Source organism: Colius striatus, chromosome Z, assembly GCF_028858725.1.
Source record: "Colius striatus isolate bColStr4 chromosome Z, bColStr4.1.hap1, whole genome shotgun sequence".
Lineage (NCBI taxonomy): Eukaryota > Metazoa > Chordata > Aves > Coliiformes > Coliidae > Colius > Colius striatus.
The window spans coordinates 50631097-50652865 of record NC_084790.1 but is presented as its reverse complement, the minus strand read 5'-3'; the positions used below and the strand labels follow the sequence as shown (position 1 = coordinate 50652865).

At 43.1% G+C, this 21769-nt stretch overlaps 1 protein-coding gene across 2 annotated transcripts; it reads left to right on the top strand.

The window, feature by feature from the left end:
* The first annotated feature begins 251 nt into the window (after window positions 1-251).
* HEXB (hexosaminidase subunit beta) lies at window positions 252-21757 on the top strand. Of its 2 annotated transcripts, XM_062017641.1 has the most exons (14): window positions 252-622; window positions 753-910; window positions 7058-7123; window positions 7880-7926; window positions 8141-8251; window positions 10380-10481; window positions 12068-12197; window positions 13980-14160; window positions 15145-15231; window positions 16580-16652; window positions 17268-17442; window positions 17966-18056; window positions 18269-18373; window positions 21490-21757. In XM_062017641.1, exons 1-14 carry the CDS (start codon window positions 324-326, stop codon window positions 21551-21553), a joined length of 1689 nt encoding a protein of 562 aa, XP_061873625.1. In that variant the 5' UTR covers window positions 252-323; the 3' UTR covers window positions 21554-21757. The 2 variants fall into 2 exon arrangements, with proteins under 2 accessions (XP_061873625.1, XP_061873626.1); XM_062017642.1 differs by lacking the exon at window positions 753-910 and having other exon boundaries at window positions 401-622.
* Window positions 21758-21769: the final 12 nt, after the last annotated feature.

Below are 21769 nucleotides of genomic sequence, written 5' to 3'. Positions count from 1 at the left end.
GTTTCCTGCGCAGGACGCTGCTGTGGCGGCTAACGGATGAATATCCTCCGGAAGCGCGACGGACCGCCCCCCGCACTGCCGTGGCCGCCGCCTGGGACCCCTGAAGGGCTGCGACGAGCTGCTGAGGAGCTGAGGCCGCCAACGAGCGGACAAGCGCTGGGGGCGGGCGCGCTGAGACGAGCGTTGGGGCGGGCACTGGGCGCTGAGGCGGAGGCCCGAGGCTCCTCCACCCCCCACCCCGTGATGGTGGAGGCGGGGCCGGGGTCGGGATGTCCTCAGAGCGGGTTGCTGCGGACTGAGGGAGCCATCACAAACGCCGCGCCATGGGCAGAGCTATGGGGTTAGTGGGGCTGCTCGTAGGGCTCTTCCTCGTTCCTGCCGTGCTGGTGAGCACCAGCCTTCGCCCTGGCGCCCCGCAGACTGACTCCAAGCTGGCGCCGGAGCTGGCCGAGTGGGAGCTGGCCTCGGGCTCTGTCTCCGAGGGCTCCCTGTGGCCCCTGCCGCAGTGGTTCCGCACGTCCGGCCGGCAGCTGCAGCTGGCACCCGGCCGCTTCCAGCTGGTGCACGGCGCCAGCTCCTCGGCAGGGCCGACCTGCGATCTGCTGCAGGACGCCTTCCGCAGGTGAGGGGCGGCGGTGTCGAGGCGCGGCGGGGGCAGAGGGCGACGGGGCCGGGGGTGGTGCTGTGGGCAGCGGCCCGGGGGCGACAGCGGGTACCTCGGGGCTCCGCCGGCGTCTATGCTCCCCCGGCAGGTACTACGATTACATCTTCGAGCAGTCCCGCCGGCGGAAGCGGGGCCTCAGTCCGCCCGGCTTCCGAGAGGAGCCCGAACTGTCCCAGCTGGAGGTGGTGATCGAGTCCCAGGACCCCGGCTGTCAGAGTTACCCGCACCTCGGTTCCAGCGAGGCCTGTGAGTAAGCGAGTGCAGCCGGGCACCGCGTTCCTCTCTCCTCCTGCGACTTATACAGCGTCTCTAGTGCTTGTTTTCCGATCATGTGTCTAATGCAAAAATCAGCATTTGGGTTTTTTTTAAGTAACTTGAAATCGTAGACTCGCTGAAGCACTCGAGAACACCTCATAACAGAGACAGCCAGCAGATAATTCTTGCTCTTACTGCTGTGCTGTACAGTGAATCTTAGCCTACACTGAATCATGAAGCTAGTTAGAACTGTAATGTATGGCTTCTGCAGTTTCCCTAGTGTTCAACTGATTTGCCAGCTGCTATCTTTTCCAATAACTGTCATTAAGGATCAGAGGTATTATGCTGTGTTGTACGCAGTCATTTATGGTGAGATCTAAACATGTGTAGTCAAGCGATCGTCCTTTCTTTCAGTACAAGGTGCTGAGTGAAGGCCGGCTTTGCTTATTCATCTGCTTTCTGTAGAAATAATTTCACTTGAAGCTGTCTACACTGGCTTAGGCACACAGTATGTCTTTTTTTCTAGGAAAACTGGAAAGTGTGAATTGAGCTTCTTATTAGTCATCTTGCAGTATTAAGAGTTGATTTCTTTTCTAACAGGTACAAGACAGGATTTAAAAACATAGTGGTTGTATTGGATTTGTTTTGCCATGCTTCTGTAGTTCTATGCCTGAAGTGCAGAGTGGAAGAGTACTCTAAAATCAAATTCTAATCACCAGAGAACTGTCTTAACAGAAACAAGCTGATTGTGTTGTCAGGGCAGGTTAGCACAGAGTTCAGCATATTCAGTCCACCTGATTCTATCTTGAGATAATCTTCTGTAGTAGGCATGCAGTGTTTTGGTATCCAGGATACAGACTTAGAAAAAGATCCTGTTAATCTGAAGTCATAGATCTGCATCAGGATCAATTCCACCTAACTTGTGATAGGATGTACTGATTTTAAATTTACTCAATCTGTTTGGTACATGTACACAAAAATTACATTATTTGGCTACAAGTATATAATAGATTTCAATGCAATTGAGATATAGCAGCAAAATTGCTGCTTTGAAATTTTTCTGCCACAGTCAGGTTATTATATTGCTTTACTACTAGTTGAACTTTGAGCTGGTTTGTGAAATTCAGATTTTAACCAGTTCTTCTCTTCTGTCTGGGAATCTGTCTGATCACGTGGGGTTTGGTTTGGTGGGGTTTTTTTTCTTCAGTTTGCACTCTTCAGACCAGTCAAGAGTTTTTTCCCTCAGCTGTAGGAAAGAAACTATAAATAACACAGAGTTGTCCTCATATAGTAAGCTTGAGCTCTCCAGACTTCAGCAAGGTTTTAATTCTCTGTTTTTAATGATATATCTTGTTCAGGGCACAGATACTGAAATACGCAGTTATTAGTCATGTGCTGGCTTGAGCAGTTTGGCTTCTTTTCTTAATCACAATAGCATGGATCAGTTGGTGACTATCCTATAGCAAGAATGTTGGACATGTAAATCAAAGTACGACGTTTGGAAGAAGGGTCAGGCAGCTCAGGGAGACTACAAGGATATAGTGAGATTATGCAGGGAGAAAATTAGAAGGGCCAAGGCAGAGTTAGAACTTAAGCCTCCCATGGCTGTAAAAGACAATTGGAAAAGTTTCTATAGCTATATGAGTAACAAAAGGAGGGCTAAGGGGACTCAACATCCTTTAGTGGTTGCAGGGGGAAGCATGGTGAGCAAGGATGAGGAAAAGGCCAAGGTGCCTTTAATGCCTTCTTTGCCTCAGTCTTCAGTGGTAAAACCATCTGTTCTCCAGGTACCCAGCCCTCTGAGCCAGAAGACAGGGGCAGGGGACAGAATGAAGCCCGTTTTGTGCAAGGGGAAACGGTGTGCAACCTGCTGCTTTGCTGCAACACACACAAGTCAATAGGGCCAGATGGAATCCACCTGAGGGTGCTGAGGGAGCTGCTAGAAGTGGTTACTGTCTGCTCTTCATCATCTATCAGCAGTCCTGACTCACCAAGGAGTCCCACTGGACTGAAATTTGGCAAATGTGACCCCCACATCTACACAAAGGGCTGGAGGAGGATCCTGGGAACTACAGGCCTCTCAGCCTGACTTCAGTGCTGGGAAAGGTGCCATTATGGCACTCATCATGAATGCCATTATGAGACACATACAGGGTAACCAAGGGTTCAGGTGTGGCCAACACGACTTTATGAATGGCAGGTCCTATTTGACCAATCTGATCTCCTTAGACAAAGGGACTTGCTTAGTGCATGAAGGAAAGGCTCTGGATGTTATCTGGATGGACTTTGGTAAAGCCTTCATCACAGTCTCCCACAGCATCCTCCTGGAGAGACTGTCTGCCCGTGGCTTGGGTGGACCTACTCTGAGATGGGTGAAAGACTGGCTGGATGGCCAGGCCCAGAAAGTGGTGGGGAATGGAGTGAAATCCACTTGGCAGACAGTCACCAGTGGTGTTCCCCATAGCTTGGTGCTGGGGATGGTTCTATGTAACATCTTTATCAATGATCTCGATGAGGGGATCAGGTGCACCCTCACCAAGTTTGCAGATGATATGAAATTTGGTAGGTACATAGGACTGCTTGAGGACAGGAAGACTCGTCAGAGAGGTCTGGACAGGCTGGAGCAATGGGCCAAGGCCAATTGTATGAGGTTTAACTGTGCCAGGTCCTGCACTTGGGCCACACCAACCCCATGCAACACTGTGGGCTTGGGGCAGAGTGGCTGAAGAGCTGTCCTGCAGAAAAGGACCTGGGATTGTTAATCGATAGTTGCCTGAATGTGAGCCAGCAGTGTGCCTGGGTGGCCAAGAAGGCCAATGGCATCCTGATTTATATAAAAACTATTGTGACCAGCAGAACCAGGGGATTGTCTCCCTGTACATGGCACAGGTGAGACTGCATCTTGAGTACTGCGTTCAGTTTTCTGCCCCTCTCTTCAAGAAGGACACTGAGGTGTTGGAGCATGCCCAAAGGTGGGCAACAAAGCTGGTGAAGGATCTGGAGAACAAGTCTGATGAGGAGCAGGTGAGAGAGCTGGGGTCTCTCACCCCAGTCTGGAGGAAAGGAGGCTGAAAAGAGACATTCTCTACTACTACCTGAAGGCAGACTGTAGTGAGGTGGAGGGTCAGTCTCCTAGGTAATTAACAATAGGACACAAGGAAATGTGCTCAAGTTGCACCGAGGGAGGTTCAGTTTGGAGGTTTTTCACTGAGAGAGTTGCTAAGCACAGGCACAGGCTGCCCAGGGAGATGGTAGTGTCCCCATCGTTGGAGATATTTAAAAGACATGTAGCTGAGACACTGAGGGACGTGGTTTAGTGATGGACTTTGCAGTGTTAGGTTAGTGGTTGGACTTGATAATCTTAAAGGTCTTTTCCAGCTAAAATGATTCTGTGATCTGCCCTTCTCTCTGCTGACTTCATGCCTGCTTGTGTAAAACATTACACATAACCATAGAAAACTTGTTCAGAGTTCATGTAAGGTATAGGTACATATATAGATAGCCCACTGTCATGGAAGTAAGTCCTGATTGAGCTAGAGTTTCCCACAGAAAGACTAGTGGAGATTGCAGTAGTCTTCTAAGTTCTAATTCTTGCCTAGAACTTCCAGAATAAGCAATCTATGTTTAGTTTAAAATGGAAGCTTGAGGTACTTTCTTTGTGTTCATGGCTGACTTTTCTGTAGTAGTTTGGATGAGTATTTGAACTATATAGTATATAACCAACCGTTCTTTCATACTGAGGCAGATCTAATAAACGATTGTACAGCAGTTTATCCCTCTGATTTTTTGTTTTCCTCTGCTTCAAAGTCAGTGGGACCTGATGGGATGCATCCCAGAGTGCTGAGGGAGCTGGCTGATGTGATTGCTAAGCTTCTCTCCATCATTTTTGAACAATCATGGAGGACAGGTGAGGTGCCTGAGGATTGCAGAAAGGCCAATGTCACGCCAGTCTTCAAAAAGGGCAGGAAGGACAACCCAGAAAACTACAGGCCAGTCAGTCTCACCTCCATCCCTGGAAAGGTGATGGAACAACTCATCCTGAATGTTGACAGTAAACATATGAAGGAAAAGATGGTTATCAGGAGGAGTCAACATGGCTTCACCAAGGGGAAATCCTGTTTGACCAACCTGAGAGCCTTCTATGAGGGCATAACCAGCTGGCTAGATGAGGGGAGAGGAGCAGATGTCATCTACCTTGGCTTCAGCAAGGCTTTTGACACTGTCTCCCATAACATCCTCATCAGAAAGCTCAGGCAATATGGGTTGGATGAATGGACAGTGAGGTGGATCAAGAGCTGACTGAATGACAAAGCCTAGAGGGTGGTGATCAGTGGCACAGAGTCGAGTTGGAGGCCTGTGGCCAGTGGAGTTCCACAGGGATTGGTTCTGGTGCCAGTCTTGTTCAACATCTTCATCAACAACCTGGATGAGGGGACAGAGTGTACCCTCAGCAAGTTCCCTGATGACACCAAACTGGGAGGACTGGCTGATTCCCTAGAAGGCTGTGGGATCTCGACCGGCCTGAGAGCTGGGCAGAGAGGAACCTCATGAGGTTCACCAAGGACAAGTGCAGAGTCCTGCATCTGGGAAAGAACAACCCCATGCACCAGTACAGGCTGGGGATTGACCTTCTGTAGAAAGAGACTTGGGAGTCCTGATTGATAATAAGCTCACCGTGAGCCAGCAATGTGCCCTCATGGCCAAGAAGGTCAATGGCATTCTGGGATGCATCAAGAAGTGTGGGCAGCAGGTCAAGGGAGGTTCTTCTCCCCCTCTCTTCTGCCCTGGTGAGACCTCACCTGGAGTCTTGTGTCCAGTTCTGGTCTCAGCTCAAGAGGGACAGGGAACCTCTAGAGAGAGTCCAGCACAGGGCCACCAAGATGATCAGGGGACTGGAACATCTTTCACATGAGGAGAGACTGCGGGACCTGGGTCTGTTTGGTCTAGAGAAGATAAGACTGAGGGGGTATCTTACTAATATTTATAATTATATAGATGGTGGATGTCAGGAGGTTGGGAGATCCCTTTTTTCTCTAGTAGGTAGCAACAGGACAAAGGGTAATGGGATGAAGCTGGAACACAAAAAGTTCCATTTAAACATAAGAAAAAACTATTTCACTGTGAGGGTGAGGGAGCCCTGGCACAGGCTGCCCAGGGAGGGTGTGGAGTCTCCTTCCCTGGAGGTCTTCAAGACCCACCTGAATGTGTTCCTGTGCAACCTGATCTAGGTGGACCTGCTTCTTGCAGGGAGGTTGGACTAGATAATCTCTAAAGGTCCCTATAAACCCCTACAGTTCTAAAAAAAAAAAAAAAAAAAAAAAAGAGTCTTGACAGTTTATTATCACTTTGATTTTCAAAAATAACAATATAAAACAATTTATAGAGTGGATTTATATATTTATATGCTATGGGATTTTTTTCAAAAGTAACATTTAAAAGCTACTTCTTTCTTCACTGAAATTTACTGAATCACCTTAAATGGAATAAGAAATGTATTTTACAGTTTTTTTAGTTCTTTGTACTGTATTTCACTACTCAAACAGGGAATAGCTTCAGATACCATTCTTCATTTTACTTATCTTACCTTATCTCACTACCTCCATATACATGCTCGTAGGTAGTGCAGTCTTATTTTAAATTTTTTGTTTTTATTTCCTTTATATTTAGACCTTTATGGTAATACCTAACGATATTACTTTACAACCTATATAAAAAAACCCCATAATTTATACAAACGGAAGGTAGACTTTTGCAGTCTGGCTTAGTTGCCCAGCCCTTATCACTTATGCCTTAAATGTAAAACTATGGTCCAATATGTTTTTAATCATTTGGGTTAAGCTTGGCTATCATTTCGGTCCATGTGTGGTGTTTAACGTTGTCATTATTAAAGACTGTATTTGTTTTATTATCTTACTGATTAACAATGTTGACTTTCTGACTAGCAGGTTGCATTATTTCAGGAACATGTTAATGAAAAATAGTTGCGTGGATCACCATTAAAGACAGCATTGGTTAGAATTTAAAAAACAAAGGGAGACGTGGAGTTTGAAGAATCTCTTCAGTGCCAATTACCATTGTCCTTCAATCCTTGTGCTTTCTTGTGGAATAACATCTTTTTTTTTTTTCTCTTTTCTTTAGATCATTTAACTGTAGCTGAGCCTGTGGCTGTACTGAAAGCAGATGAGGTATGGGGTGCATTGAGAGGTAAGCTGATACTTTTGTTATAGAGCTGTTTGTTCTGGGCTTATAGAAACTCAATGTCAGACTAAGACTAGCTGACAACTGAGCTCTGCTCTCATTCAGCCCTTCATGGGAAATAAGTTGGTGCTCGGAGACCAAAAGTATACCCAGATGTGTGTTGTTCAGCCCTTCAATCTGGATGCTCAGCATCTTGTATGCAGTGTAAGTGCACTCTTGCTGTGCCTGAAATCAGCCAAGCCAACAAAATCCTGGATGCCAAAAGGCTCTCTGTTCTACAGTGTGAACTCTGGCTGCACCTAAAAACTGAACGTGCTGGGCACATGACTAAGAAGACAATGTTGAAGTTTCAGTCTAATGTTCTTACTTGAACATTAGTCTAAATTAGAAGATTTTTCACGCTGAATTAGAAACTTTATCAGTTCCAGGAATGACAAGGATAAATGGCATGGCCACACCAGAAATTCCTGCCTGTCTCAGTGACTTCCATACTATTAAAGGATTAATTTGGCATGGCTGAGATGTGTGAGTGCTAATACTCAGTATTTGTGTGAAATGGAGAGTTTGAATGGTTCTCTCTTCTGAATTTCTTTACCTGTGGTGTTTGAGCAATTGAGGAGACTGTGCTAAAAGAAAAGTAGGCTATAAAGCATTCTTTCTAGCTATGTGAACACCTGTAAAGAATTATTGTTCTGTTTTTAACTAAAACTTTAAAGACAAGTACTGGGTTATACTCCAGATCTCGTGGACTATTTTTTCCAGGTTTGGAAACCTTCAGCCAGTTGGTTCATGAAGATGACTATGGAAGCGTAAGTATAGTTATTAACTAAACCACAGTCATGATAACAGACAACCATATTTTGTAGTATGCACTCTTGCAGAAACAGCAGATCTACTAGTTTAGGGGGAGTTTTTTTCAGAAAAATGATCCTTGGAAAGCTGTTGGCGTACTGAAAAGTATTTCCATTTTGAAATTATGAAGATACAATGGAAATTCTAATTTTTATATCTCCATTCTCATAGTTTCTTGTCAACGAATCTGAAATCGTCGACTTCCCAAGATTTGCTCATAGAGGAATCTTACTAGACACTTCAAGGCATTATTTGCCATTGAAATCTATTCTTACAAACCTGGTAAGTGAGCAGTTTTCTATAATTAATAATGAAGGCTTTTTGTTGCTGTGTTTTGGCTTCTGAAAGAACAGAGTGAACTGTCCTAAGTGATGGTTAGGATGTACTCTGGAGAGAAATTGAGTGGGCAGATACAGTGATTAGTGAGTCTGTAAAGGAGGCTGGTGTTTGCAATACCTTGGGTTTTCTGTATTTTCTGGTGCCTAAACCAGCTTGCTTATTTCTTGGAAGCATGTTTTGAGACATCTGACTGTCACCAAGCAATACATGAGAGACTTTGCAAGTCCTAGCTTCAGTGACAGTGGTTGCAGGAAAATTCCAGTGTTTTCAATAACCAGTCTTTGGTAGTCCTTTCTCAGGATGCTAATAAAGAAGGAAGGGGGAAAGTAGAGATGTCCACTGAAGTTACTGATTTCTTTCTACTGTGGCCCTTCAAAAAGGAAAAAAAACCCCACCAAACACAACAGACAAAAGAAAACAACCAACACACAAAAAAAACACACCAAAAAAACCCAGACTCCAAAACTTTCTCTGAAAAGCTTAAGCAAGCACACTGAGAATTGTGTACTCCTACTTTGATGGGAAGATAATGGATTTGTGTAATCATAGCAGCCAAAGTTGTGAGGTTTTCAGTTGTGTACTCCCCTTTTCTGTTGTTGAAGTCCTTGCGGCAAGTCTTAAGTGTTGGGTTGAAATGAAGAAACGTGCAGTTCCCTGCCTTACCTCTGTCTTACTTTTTCAAGATGAAATAGTATAAGAAGGATCGCTTCCTTGTTGTAGAACTTTTCAGATCAGGGTTAAGATGGGCAGGAAGAGGAGTAGCAGGTAAAACCTCTCTTCCTATCTGAGGTCATCTTTGAACTATGCTCAGACTGTACCCCCCCCCATGGTTATTTACCTGGTGTATTTACCTTTAAGATCAATCCCTCTTCAGCAAGTAGTGTTTTGTGAGTGTTTAGTATTTTTCATTTGAAACTGAGAGTGCTTCAAAGTGTCAAGTAGTTACTTGCATTGATACTCATCATATCTTTTAAAAGAGAGAACAGTGTCCAAAGAGTATCTTGACTTTTGAGACTTGCACTTCTAACCATTTTTGTGTTTCTGTAAGTGGTGTTATTGTGTTTTCTTTCCTTAAGTTATGTCTGTGGCTCTAAGACTCTCCCAGAGCTATGTTTTATGACATTTTGCTGGTTTGCACTTTTTCTCCCACCTTTGTGCCTGCTTAGATCCAGGCTAGCCTAATAAAAAGCAGCAGTAATCCCTTCCCTGGCATGTGGTAATTAGATGCATAAGGCAGCAGTTGAAGTACATTTCTTGTTTGTGTTCAGCTGCTGAACTGTATTCCTAGCAAGGACATTGTCCTTGAGGAAGGAGTGGCTAAAGCGCAGGTCAGGAGGGAGTTTTCTATGCAGAAAGATGGTATTTGACAGAAATGCTTGAAGACAAGTGGTAATTAAAATTTCTACTGTCTAATAAAACAGATGAGATAATCATGGATCTCATGAGAGTTCTTGAAGAGGCTTTTTTCACTTCTTTAAATGCAGCTTGTTGGAAAATAAGAAAAGGGGAGGTGTGGAAGTGTGTTGCGGCAAGGAATTGTAAGCAACTGTGTTAGTTGCTGTGTTAGTCAAACAAGGTAGTGAATGCTTACCTTTTCTGCTCACAGTACACAATACTTCCAGTGACTCTTAACAAACTTGGATTACTCAGGGACTCGTAGTTCTAAAATAGGCGTGTTAACATTTATCTTGATGATGTTAGAGTTCAAAAAAAAGGGAAGTGCTGACACTGTAATGACTGAAAACATAAGGGGAACGCTACCTTCTGCGGGGAAAGTGTGTGGTTTATTTTGCATGCATTTGATATGGATGTAGTGTTGTCAAATCAGAAGCCTGTTGACAAGAGAAGTGCAAATAGATGGCAGAGGGGCAGTAGTATAAACAGGCTGCTGTGTTTTGTTTTATGCTTCTAGGATTTGGTGAAACATGGTACGCTTTTTCTTTTGATTCATGTTTGGGAGTTTTTGTCAGTTGTTATTTAAGCATGCAGAACGTACTGGGAAAGATCACGGTTTTTTACAAGTGTTTTCTGTGAGAGTGCTTAACTAGACTTATTGCATTGTTTGTTACAGGATGCCATGGCTTTTAACAAGTTCAATGTTCTTCACTGGCACATAGTAGATGATCAGTCATTCCCTTACCAAAGTGTTGTTTTCCCTGAGTTAAGTGACAAGGTGAGTAAGCATCATTGGATCAGAGTGGGGAAATGTGTCAGAGATTTCATGAAAGTAAAATGCAAAGCCTGCCAATGGTACAGCTGTTTTGACTGACTGTGAAACAGTACCAGAGGACCAGTTAACCAGCAAGTCCACATTTAGGATCCTACCTGAGTGTCTGTGTGGACTATGTTCAAGACTTCTTTGGTGGATGTATGGTACATGACCATCCTAACTCTTCTGTATAAACTTGCTGGTGATAGCATTTGCAGACCTTCAAGCAGTAATGGTATGTAAATAACCTGTTGTGATGAACACTGCTTGGATTTCTTCTGGTTTGTTTGTTTAACTGGTAGATTTCTTGCCACTCAAGCAAAGGTGAGAGTTTTCTGTCACCTCTAGGTTTGGAACCATGGCAGTAGTACTTTTGCCCTGCCTGAGATCTAGTTAACTTTCTGAAATAAAACGTGCATAAGAGGTCCAAAAATGAGAGGTTGTTTTCTAAAACAAGTACAGAGTAATATTTCCAGATTCACACAGATTTTGCTAATTAATGAAATCCATCATTGATTTTTTGCTCAGTCACAGCACATGAGTAGCCAAATCAAGAATAGATAATTAAGTAAACTAAGCCCAAGCACAAGATTTGTGATTCTGTTTTAAAATGCATGCTAGAATCTGGCCCTCATGACAATTGTATAGGCAGTGCTTGAGCAGGTGCCATGAAGAATTTTATAACTGAAAAGCTATAGAGGTTGCACGGTGCAGTTGTATTATTTTTCCTAGTAATGGTTATGTAGTTCTGTTGAGTTCCCCACTGACAGCTGGAGGGAAGGAAATGGCATTTGTCTCAATAGTCTTCTTTTTAAAAATCTTGTTTACAGTTATCTTTTGAGTAACTCAGCTGTGGAAATTGTTTCCAGACAAGTGGAAGCTTAAGGTGCTGTTAATCATGAGCAGTCATGATGCTTTTCTTTTGTAGTTCAGCTTTGTCAACCATCTGTTTCACCAAACTGTTGCAGTCTGGGTCATTTGTCCCATTCCTTGGCTGTGTGGGAGTGTAATAATGGTCAAGTTCAGTGCCACAAAAGAAATGCCTTGATGCTAAACTGGGCATTATATGAAAACTGACAAGCAAAGGTGCTGTGAGAATTAGCCATTCTTTCTGACTTGGCAGAATTTTTTCCATTAGTCTTGCATATCATGTAACAAGGGCCCTTTTTCAGAGCTGGTGATGCAGAGGTCGAAGAGAAAACTAACTTGTACGATTCCTGTACAGAGGAACTGACAAATGTGTCATTCAAAAATACGATGGAATAGAAACTAGCTTTTCTGCTTTCCTCAGTAACTTCACAGTTACTCATGCAGTGGAGGAAAGGATGATCAGGAGATTTGTCTTGGTTTGGAAAAGAGGGTTAATTTTTGTGTTTGTTGATTGTCTAGTGAGCAAAACACGAAAAAAAGGGGGTTCTGTTGGCATATGCAATGAACCAGAAGAGGCCAACTTGTAAAACTGCCCTCTAAATTATAACACTTCAGTCTCGATTTTGTGACCTGCTGGTGTAATGTTTTGTAAGCTGTCTCTCAATGTGAATACTTTACAGGGAGCGTACTCCTATAACCTCATCTATACTCCCAGCGATGTCCGTCTGGTGATTGAGTATGCTCGACTAAGAGGCATTAGAGTTATCCCGGAGTTTGATACCCCTGGACACACGCAGTCATGGGGAAAAGGTACGTTCAAAAGAGTGTTAGCGTTTAAAAGATTGTGGTAAGTAGGGTGTAGCAAGAAAATGAATTTGCTGGAAAGCAGTCTTTAAGTGCTTTGAAAGGTACTTGATAAGAGGTAAGCAAGGGTCAGACTTGGTGATGGTCACGAGCTTTACTTGTTAGGGGAACTAAAGTGGAGGGAAAAGCTGACGTTTCCTGTGCTGGGTGGGTGTACAAGGACAGAGGTGTATTCTGCTGGCCTTAGCCTGCATGTTGCGGTTATTTCCCCATCCAGTACTCCTGAGTTTAGAGTCACAGGGCAGCAACTAGAAACAGTGAGTTGCTGTCTGTAGAGCAGAGATTTCTGCTTTGGGAAGGTTCTTTCAAAGTGATGGATGTTTTTATTAGGAAAGTGGTAATCTGCCAGGGTACAAAACACGGTGAAGTTGGATGCTTCTTCAGTCTCTATCTTACGGGTTTCAGAGTAGTACCTCTCTTGATAGAGAATGCTTGAAACCTGAGAGTGGTGTTTATACATGTGCTCAAGGACCAGGGAACTTTGTGCCTTAATTCAAGGTGCAGTGGCTGTGGTTTCACTGCAATTAACGTAAGGTAGTTTTGGCCAAACTAAAAAAAAAAAGTAAAGATTCCAATAGCAGTTCATAGCTTTACCTTTAGCTATGGGGCAAGTCTTAACACTCATCCTGTGAGTTATGACCATAATATTGGAAGACGTTATCAAGCTCATTCTCACTAAATAAAGTGAGTAGGAAAGGAGTAAGGCAAAAAGCAATTGCTAACCACTCTTTCAGAATCCCTCACCTTGTGTGGTCTTTGCTGTTATGGAACACTAATAAAAGCCAGTGGCTTATCTGTTGATACATGAGGTGGTCAGCATTGACATGGAGATCAAGGTTCAGCTTCCATGTCAAATCAGTTGTCCCTGACAGCTCCTTATATAGTAACTGTTTGGGGTGTTTTTTCTTAGTAATATGATGCACAGGATCCAGTCTTGGCTTTGCCACTGAACCTGGGTAGCTGTGCTTTGTTTGCATTCAAACTCAAGATACTGGAAAGAGGTCTTGAGGCTGAAGCAATCTGCCAGTAGAGCCCTGTTTGGGGCAAACGTGCTTGGAGTAAGAAACAGAGCCAGGAACGTGTTGCTGCTGCTGCAATCACAATTTACTTAATAAATTAGACTTGGTTATCTCCAGGCTACATGTAGTAATATTTTCCTATTTTTTTGTCCTGGCTCATGTCGCTATAGATATCTTGATTCGGCAACAAGTGCTTAGTTTTGGTATCTATCTAGCCTGCCTTTCGTGTGTAGCGATAGACTGAGCAGACTGAGGTAGGACATCTACCTTTAGCTTTATACCTCCCACCTTTTCAGGTATTAATAAACCACAGTAATAAGAAAAGAGGTGTCTGGAGCACACTCACTGTATGTGACTCCCTTCTAATTGATTTCCTTCCTAAATCCAATAAAGTTTGGGGGTTTTATTTTGTTAAGATTTTTTTTATACAAGTAATCATCCAGAAGGTCTTTTCCAGGTATAGTGACACGTTCCATAAATTATTAGTGTGTGTTAAATCACGATGAAAGAGTCTTGATTTCTGGTTAGAGACTGTTCTTTAGCCCTGGGCAAATTGCTTCGTTTCATCTTGTCCCTATTTGATTATGTTTAGAACAGATGAACACCAAGGTCATGAATATTAACCTTTTTAATGTAACTATCTCTTGCCACTAGCAAAGTTAGCGTATCAACATGAAACTCGATATCCTCTATTAATTGTTTCTATTAGGTCAAAAAGATCTTCTCACTCCTTGTTACAATGGACAAAAGCCATCTGGATCCTTTGGACCTGTAAATCCCATTTTGAATACAACTTATGACTTCATGACTAAATTCTTCAGAGAGATCAGCAGTGTATTTCCAGATACATACATTCATTTGGGAGGAGATGAAGTGAACTTCGATTGTTGGTATGGTGACAGTTCAAATAGGAAATACCTCATATCTCTTAAACTTGCCTAAATCCATCAGTTAAGGAATTCAGTTGCATGAGACAATCTTCACTGCTTAATGCAGACATCTCCACTCCTGCTTTTTTAACTATTAACAGGCAGAGCATTTGTGATCTGCAGCAAGCAAGTGGTGGTGTGCAAAATTTTACTTTGACTGGTACTTTCACAAATGTTCAAGTACTCTAAAATTACATTTATTATTTCATTAATAAATTTACCTTGCAGGAAAGAGAACCTGGCAGAAAAGTGCTATATGTGATAATTAGTATTTAATGCTTTGTGTTAAAGGAAATGCAGTTCTTTACATTGAGTTCTCCCTTCCAGAAAGTCTGCTAACATTAAGTGTTAGGGTGCTGACTCTTGTGTGCTTGTATGAAAAGTATGGCCTGTGTTAATGGAGTTCTTCAGTTGGTTGTGGATTTTGAGCATTTTGCGGTGTCTGCTCGAGTAGCTAATGTACAGAACTTGGAGCAGATCTACCCAGATGAGTATTCACATTGGTGTAGGTTGTATTTGTGCATTGTCTCAAAACGTCAAATCTGAATGCTCGGGACTTGCTTTAATTTTTAAAAAGAAAGAACATTTCTGACAAATGCTTTATCACAACAGTGTTGAACCGCTTTTAGAGTGTTTTCCCAATTTCTGATGTCACTCCTGCAGATCCCCTAGCTTTATGTGTGCTCATTTTCCAAACCTGCTGGCAACCTTGTTCAAAAGTTGCAGAGAAGCCAGGAACCCCTGAGCTCTTAAGAGTTTTAAGGCAAGCTTGCCAGGGACTGCTTCAGAACAGAGAAGTTGAACTACTGGCTTCATTTCAAAATGTGATTGAATTGTTTCAAAATACCAAAATCAAGTTTGCCTCCCGCTTCTGCTCTGTTGTGCATTCCAGGCTATGGTGTGCCCAAGAATCAGCTAGTGTTTTTACTGTTTTTGTTGTTTAAGGAAATCTAACCCTGAAGTGAAAGAGTTCATGTGGAACAAAGGATTTGGCATTGACTATGCTAAACTGGAATCTTACTATATTCAAAAGTATGTATTTTGTGGATTTTTTTTGTTTGTTTTTTTAATTCTTGCTCAGCTTTTCACAGTGAGGTTGGTGAGGTGCAGATGCTGAAGCTGATTTAGATTAGCCTATGTTGTTTTTCAGAAATGCCATATATTGAGGACTGTCTGCTTTCTTTTATTTTAATAACCTGAGCTAAAGTTCACAGCTGTAAAATGTGAGACAGAACCAGAATAGGTAGTTCTATGCATGCTCTGAATGCAATGAGTATCTTTAAACTGGGTATCTGCTGTGATGTCACATAAGGTGGGGAGGCAGAGTCTTAAGGGGTTTGCAGCCATTTATTTCTCTGGTTCTTAAATTTCTTAACAGTTAATAATAACAAGCTAAGTGCAAGGTCCTGCAGCGTGGTTGGGACAATCCCAAGCATAAATACAGCCTGAGCAATGAGTGGATTGAGAGCAGCTCTGAGGAGCAGGGCTTGGGGGTACTGGTAGATTTAAAAATGCATATGAGCACCAAGATGCACTCACAGCCCAGAAGGCCAACCATACCCTGGTCTCCACCAAAAGCAATGTGGCCAGCAGGTTGAGGGAGGGGATGATTTTACTCCCCTGCGCCTCTCTGGTGAGACCCCACCTGCAGTGCTGTGTCCAGCTCTGGGGTCCTCAGCACACGAAACACGTGGACCTACTGGAGCGGGTTCAGAGGGAGGCCACAAAAACGGTCAGAGGGCTGAAGCACCTCTCCTATGAGGAAAGGCTCAGAGTGTTGGGTATGTTCAGCTCCAAGAAGGCTCTGGGGACGCCTTACAGCAGCCTTCCAGAAACTAAAGGGGACTCTACAAGAAAGCCGAGGGGGGACTTTTTACAAGGAATTGTATTGATAGGACAAGGGGTAATAGCTTCAAACTGAACGGGGACAGATGTAGACTAGATGTAAGGAAGTTCTTCCCTGTGAGGATGGAACAGGTTGCCCAGAGAGGCTGTGGATGCCCTGTCCCTGGACATGTTAAAGGCCAGGCTGATTGAGGCTTTGAGCAACCTGCTCTGGCAGAAGGTGTCTCTGCCCATGGCAGAGAGTGCTGGAACTAGATGACCTTTAAGGTCAAGGTCCCTTCCAACCCAAACTGTTCTGTGATTCTATGAACATGGATTTAATGACTTGTATGAGTTGCTGGTAGTTCTCAACATCATTCAGTTTGTGTTACTGCACATGCAAATCCTTATGCATGGTAGAGCATCCTTTTTGAGGCAGAGCCTTGAAGGCCACACCAGGAAAGAAATGTTTTTTCTTGGGCTCCTGTGCAGTGCTGGGTGCCTTAGGGTAGAAAATGTTGCTGCTTGTTGACATTATCTTCTTTCTCAATTCTAGGATCTTGGACATTGTTTCCTCCTATAACAAAAGATCGCTGGTCTGGCAAGAAGTATTTGATAACAAAGCACAGGTGAGATGGGACAATAAGTAAGATAATCTTGGATAACAGCACAATATCATGGGAGGGTTCTAAAGTAGACTCTTTAAGTTGTTATGATTGTATCTTTTTTAAGAGTTAAAGCAAGTCTGCTACTTTATCAGGTCTCCCTAGTTGTGGGGCCTGCCTTGCAGTTACCGTTTATTGAACAAGTGCTACAAGTGGAACAGGAACACTGGCATTTTACTTCTTTGTAAGGGTGAACGCAGGTAAAATAATGTGCTTTAGAGCACCAAAGTAAATGTTAGAGAGGTTCTTATGAAGTTTTTTTTTGTTTGTTTTTCTTTTCCTCGTGTAACTGCATCACGTCTAATAAAACCAGCTGCTCAGCTTTTCAGAGCTGGTTGGATAACTGGTGCATGTGGGGACTCCATGGCAACATAGGCTTCACTCTTGTGTGTAGCCTGTTTAAAACCAGCAGCAAAGAGCAAATCAGCTTTAGACTGGGGCAGAGGAGGCAGGGTAGGGGAGAGCAAGAGAAGGACAAAAGATAACTTCATCCTCCTAGTTTTGAAATCTATCAAACAACTAGGATTGTCTTTAGTGATTTGCTGTGGTTTTTTGTTGTTTTGTTTTTCTCCCTTTCAGCTGAAACCAGACACTGTAGTTGAAGTGTGGATAGGAAACAACTATCCTTATGAACTAAGCCATGTCACTGGAGCTGGGTTCACTGCTATCCTCGCAGCTCCCTGGTACTTAGACTACATTAGTTATGGGCAAGACTGGAAGAAGTACTACAGTGTTGAACCACTTAACTTCCTTGGTTTGTTACTTTTTTTTTGTCCTGTGCATAACAGTCTTTGGTTCATAGCAAGGTAGAAATGAGAAAGAATAATGCTATTTAGAGTGGTCATGCAGTCACTAGCATCAGATGTGCTGTAATCAAAGGACTTTAATGTCAGATGGAACTCTGGAGCATTCACAGATTAAAAAAAAAAGAGAAAAGCAACTTGTCATTTCTCCCAGGGAAGAGCATGGCCTTGCTGAAGCACCTGGCACTGGAATGTTCTGTGCGTGTTCTGTTCTGTTCTTGTCACAGCAGTTCCTGTCAGGAGGACTTGATAGCTCTGAAGAATGTCAGAATGCTGAGGAATATTTTCAGAGGACAAAAGTTAAAATCCTTTCTGACGGAGGAGGGAAATGGATTCTCTGAGTAAATGGCTGGTGCTCAGGAGGGATGTTATGTATGACAAAACAAGCATCAGCAATCCTCTCTCAATATGGGAAAATGGACTTTTTTTTCTTCTGGGCAAATAGAAATTCTAACTTTCTGCTTTTGAATTCAGGATCTGAAAAGCAGAAAAAGCTTGTACTAGGTGGAGAAGCCTGCCTGTGGGGGGAATATGTGGATGCAACTAACCTCACACCAAGATTATGGTATGAACAGTTTCATCTTCAGATTTTATAAAGCCAGCTTCAAGCACTAATTAACCCAACAGGAGTGTGTACATTAGTGGCAACAGTGCTCAGTACTGACCCTAAGCAGCTATAAAAATCAGTGCTTCTAGATGTAAGACCTAGTATTAAATACTTTGGTCCATTCTTGGTTATAGACTGTACCTACTCTGAAACTCAATATAACTTTACAGGCCTCGAGCAAGTGCTGTAGGGGAAAGACTGTGGAGCAGCAGGAATGTGACAGACCTGCAGGATGCCTATGAAAGACTGACTAACCATCGGTGCCGCATGCTCCGGTAAGACCAATAAAGCTTGGCTCTTGTGCCTCATAGGCAATGGAGTGCCAGCGCAGGCCTGAATAGCTGGCCTGGAAGTGAGGGAGGTCTAACCCGATGACACAAATGTCACCCCAAGTGTGTTTGCATCCTCAGAAGGGAAAGAACAGACACATTAAGACAGAAGCTGTAGACAGTTTTGCAGATAACATTCTCAAAGCTCATTAACTTTCTTCAAAGAAATACCAGAATTTGTCTGTATCTTTCTTTCTCTAAAGGAAAAAAAGCACCACCATGATTGTCTTACTTCAGAGAAAAAGGAGATTAAAGGGTGTGTGGGAGGAGTACACAGGAAAGAGAAAAAGTAGACTTTTTAAGGAGTTTGTTATTTATTTATTTATTATGAATAATATTTACAGTCATACATCAGGCAAAGAAGTGGATGTGTTTGCACGAGAGGGGAGCTTGAGTGAGCTGTTCTTTCAGTATTGCCTCAGTGTAAAGACTGAAAGGAGTGGATAAGGAGTCTCTGGTGAATTAGATTTTATTTATAAGTACTGTAAATGAAGTCAGTTCGTGACATATTCTTCTCTGCAGTTCTTTCCTAAAGAACTACTTAAATGAGTTACTGGTTAATTATTGCTAGTGTTGTCTTTGTATATTCACAGTTGTAGAAATGTGTGAAGTTCAGGTCTTAAGACCAAGTTTGACTCTGCTTTTAGCAAAGTATACAGTCAGAGGACATATCAGGTTTTCCCAAATGCTCCTTGCAAAGTTGGACTGCAGCATGAACGCAACGTCATTTAATTTCTCCACAGAAATTTATGACAAGTTGTTGAAAATCACAGCAGTGTGAAGTGTTTCAGGGTGGATACGAGTCAGTTTTTTTAGAGAACAAGGTAGAGTGGCAGTTTAAGTCAGCACCTGAACCTCGAGCACTCTGCTTGTGTTCCTGTAAATGTCTCAGCTTGATTATCAGTTGGAATCACTGACTTCTAGCTTAGAGCTAAAACTAACTCTCTTGATTAATCAAGTCAGGGGTGACTGAAATACTTCTCTAAGTTCTGACCTGTTGGGTTTATTCCAAGCTGGCTTTAAATAATGCCACAGGAAAACAGTTGTCTGTAAATCGTATTACCTCTGTCATGAGAAAAACAGGTTAAAAGAGAGTTACATCTTAAAAACAAGATTAAAAGGCTTTAAAAAAAACCCTTATGTCCTGTCACTTAAGAGGATGATGTGTGTCATGATGGGGCTCAGAGAAAACTTTGATACAACTGAAAGACAAAGTACAGTGGCTGTACCTCTGTGATTAGGGTTTTACAAGGAGCTAAGCCATGCTGTCCTGGGGACAGTTAACCATTGTAGCATCTCGTTAATCTCATTAATCTTCACAAATGTCTAAATGATGGATGTCAGATGGTTGAGGCATCACTTGTCCTGTCACTGGATACAACAGGAAAAGGTGTAATGGGAAGAAGCTGGAACACAAAAAGTTCCATAAAAGTTTTCACATAAGGAAAAACTATTTCACTGTTCAGGTGAGGGAGCCCTGGCACAGGCTGCCCAGGGAGGGTGTGGAGTCTCCTTCTCTGGAGGTCTTCAAAACCTGCCTGAACACATTCCTGTGTGACCTGATCTAGGTGAACCTGCTTCTGCAGGGGGATTGGACTGGATGATCTCAACCCCTACCGTTCTGTGATTCTATGATCTCCATTTTCCTTAATGCTGGCACCTGTATGGCTGCGCTGGGAGCTCATCCCAGTGACTGCAGCTGCCCTGGTAGTACTAGTGTGAAAGATGCAAAATGCAGGGCAGGCTAAGGAGTACTGCCTGCACTCATTGCACACCTTCTTAAACTACTCTCTGCTGCTAAAACGGCTTTGTTGGCATGTAGACCTATGGTGAACAATTCCTGTTATAATACTGTAATGAGAATATCTTAATAAAAGGACATCCTCCTGAAAAGGGATTGCTTTTTCTGGTTCAGAGCCTATATAAAACAGTAGAGAAACCCTTCCCACTGATGACACAAGCATTAGTTGGAGCTGCAGTTATGCTGCCTCCCCCACACGTGTGGCTTCCTTGGCACTGTATGAACTCAAAGCTGATTCAGTCAGTCAGGCTAGTGAGAAGCCCTTAGAGTGTGGGCACAGCAGAGTGTCCCTGCTAACCTTTAACATGTGGTATTATCCAGACTGGAGCAGCTGTAGCAGGTCCAGGAGCATGTAGAACAGCTCGGGCCTGCATGTGCAGAACTTTGTAACAGTTTACCAAGGTCTACCAAGCCTATCAAAGTCGGAGGCCACTGCTGCTGAAACAGTACCATGAAAGCAGTAGTGGCTATTTGCATCTAAACTCAGCTTCCTCTAGGAGGATACAGTGGCCCAGATTGCAGAGAAGTGGTGATGGGAGAATGGAAACAAATGGATGCATCTATTCCAGAGACCTCTTTTTGACCAAGAGAAAGGTCTGCTTAGATGCAAGCAATAGTTCAGCTGAGCTATATTATCCAGTTTCTTCCATTGCCACTTTTAAGTGCAGTTCAGACAGCTCTCCTGACAGTCACTGCAGCAGTGCTAAGCTCTTAAAATATTCAAGAAGCAGAGTTTGAGTACGACTACTTTACTGAAACATCTTTTAATAGTCCCATACTGCACCATCATAAACTAAAGGGGTTTTTTTGGTCTGAGGGGGGCTTGTCACATGTTTGTTACAGAAGAACAGAATAATTTGGTAGTGTAGCTGGAAAAACTAAAACTGGCTTCCCCCCCAAAAATGAAACAAGACAGAGCTGTGCAGTATGGACAGGGTGGGAGGGGAGTGGGCAACTATCAACTCACTCTCCTGTATTTTTGTGACTTCTAGCAATACATTTTGCAGAACACCAAGCCAACTCACCCCTGCTTTTAAGATTTCCGACCTGTTTTCTAATACCCCGGTGCATCTGATTAAAACAAAGAACTGCATTGAACTGAACTACAAAGGAACTGCAGAATAGGGCCCTTTTTCACCCCCTAAATAGGCTGTTACTCCTCGGAAGCTATTTTGTTTACACTAAGATTAGGGAGTGCTGGTATCACTGTTCCTGCCCTGTGTTTGACTATAACCCTACACCTTCCCCTTCCTTTGTGCAGCCGTGGCATAGCAGCTGAGCCTGTCTTTGTTGGATACTGCCCCCATGAAGCAAAAGGGCAGTGACTGCTGCAAAGACTTCCGCTCAACAACCTGAAGTGCCTGGGGGATATGACGTGATGTATGTGCAGTTCAATCTTTGAACCAAGACTTACGTTTTTCACTTTTAAAATAAAAGTTATTTGACATTCTTGCTGGACTGAAAACAATGTTTCTTAGCTTTCATTAGAAACAGGTATCCTTCACTGTGAAATCCTGAAACCCTAGAACTACCAGCTTACA

Excerpts from the sequence above, each read along its gene's own strand:
- HEXB (XM_062017641.1), top strand. The coding sequence starts at position 324 with ATGGGCAGAGCTATGGGGTTAGTGGGGCTGCTCGTAGGGCTCTTCCTC. Across the intron at positions 623-752 it reads CTGCAGGACGCCTTCCGCAG|GTACTACGATTACATCTTCG; the intron begins GTGAGGGGCGGC and ends CTCCCCCGGCAG. Across the intron at positions 7,927-8,140 it reads ATGAAGATGACTATGGAAGC|TTTCTTGTCAACGAATCTGA; the intron begins GTAAGTATAGTT and ends CCATTCTCATAG.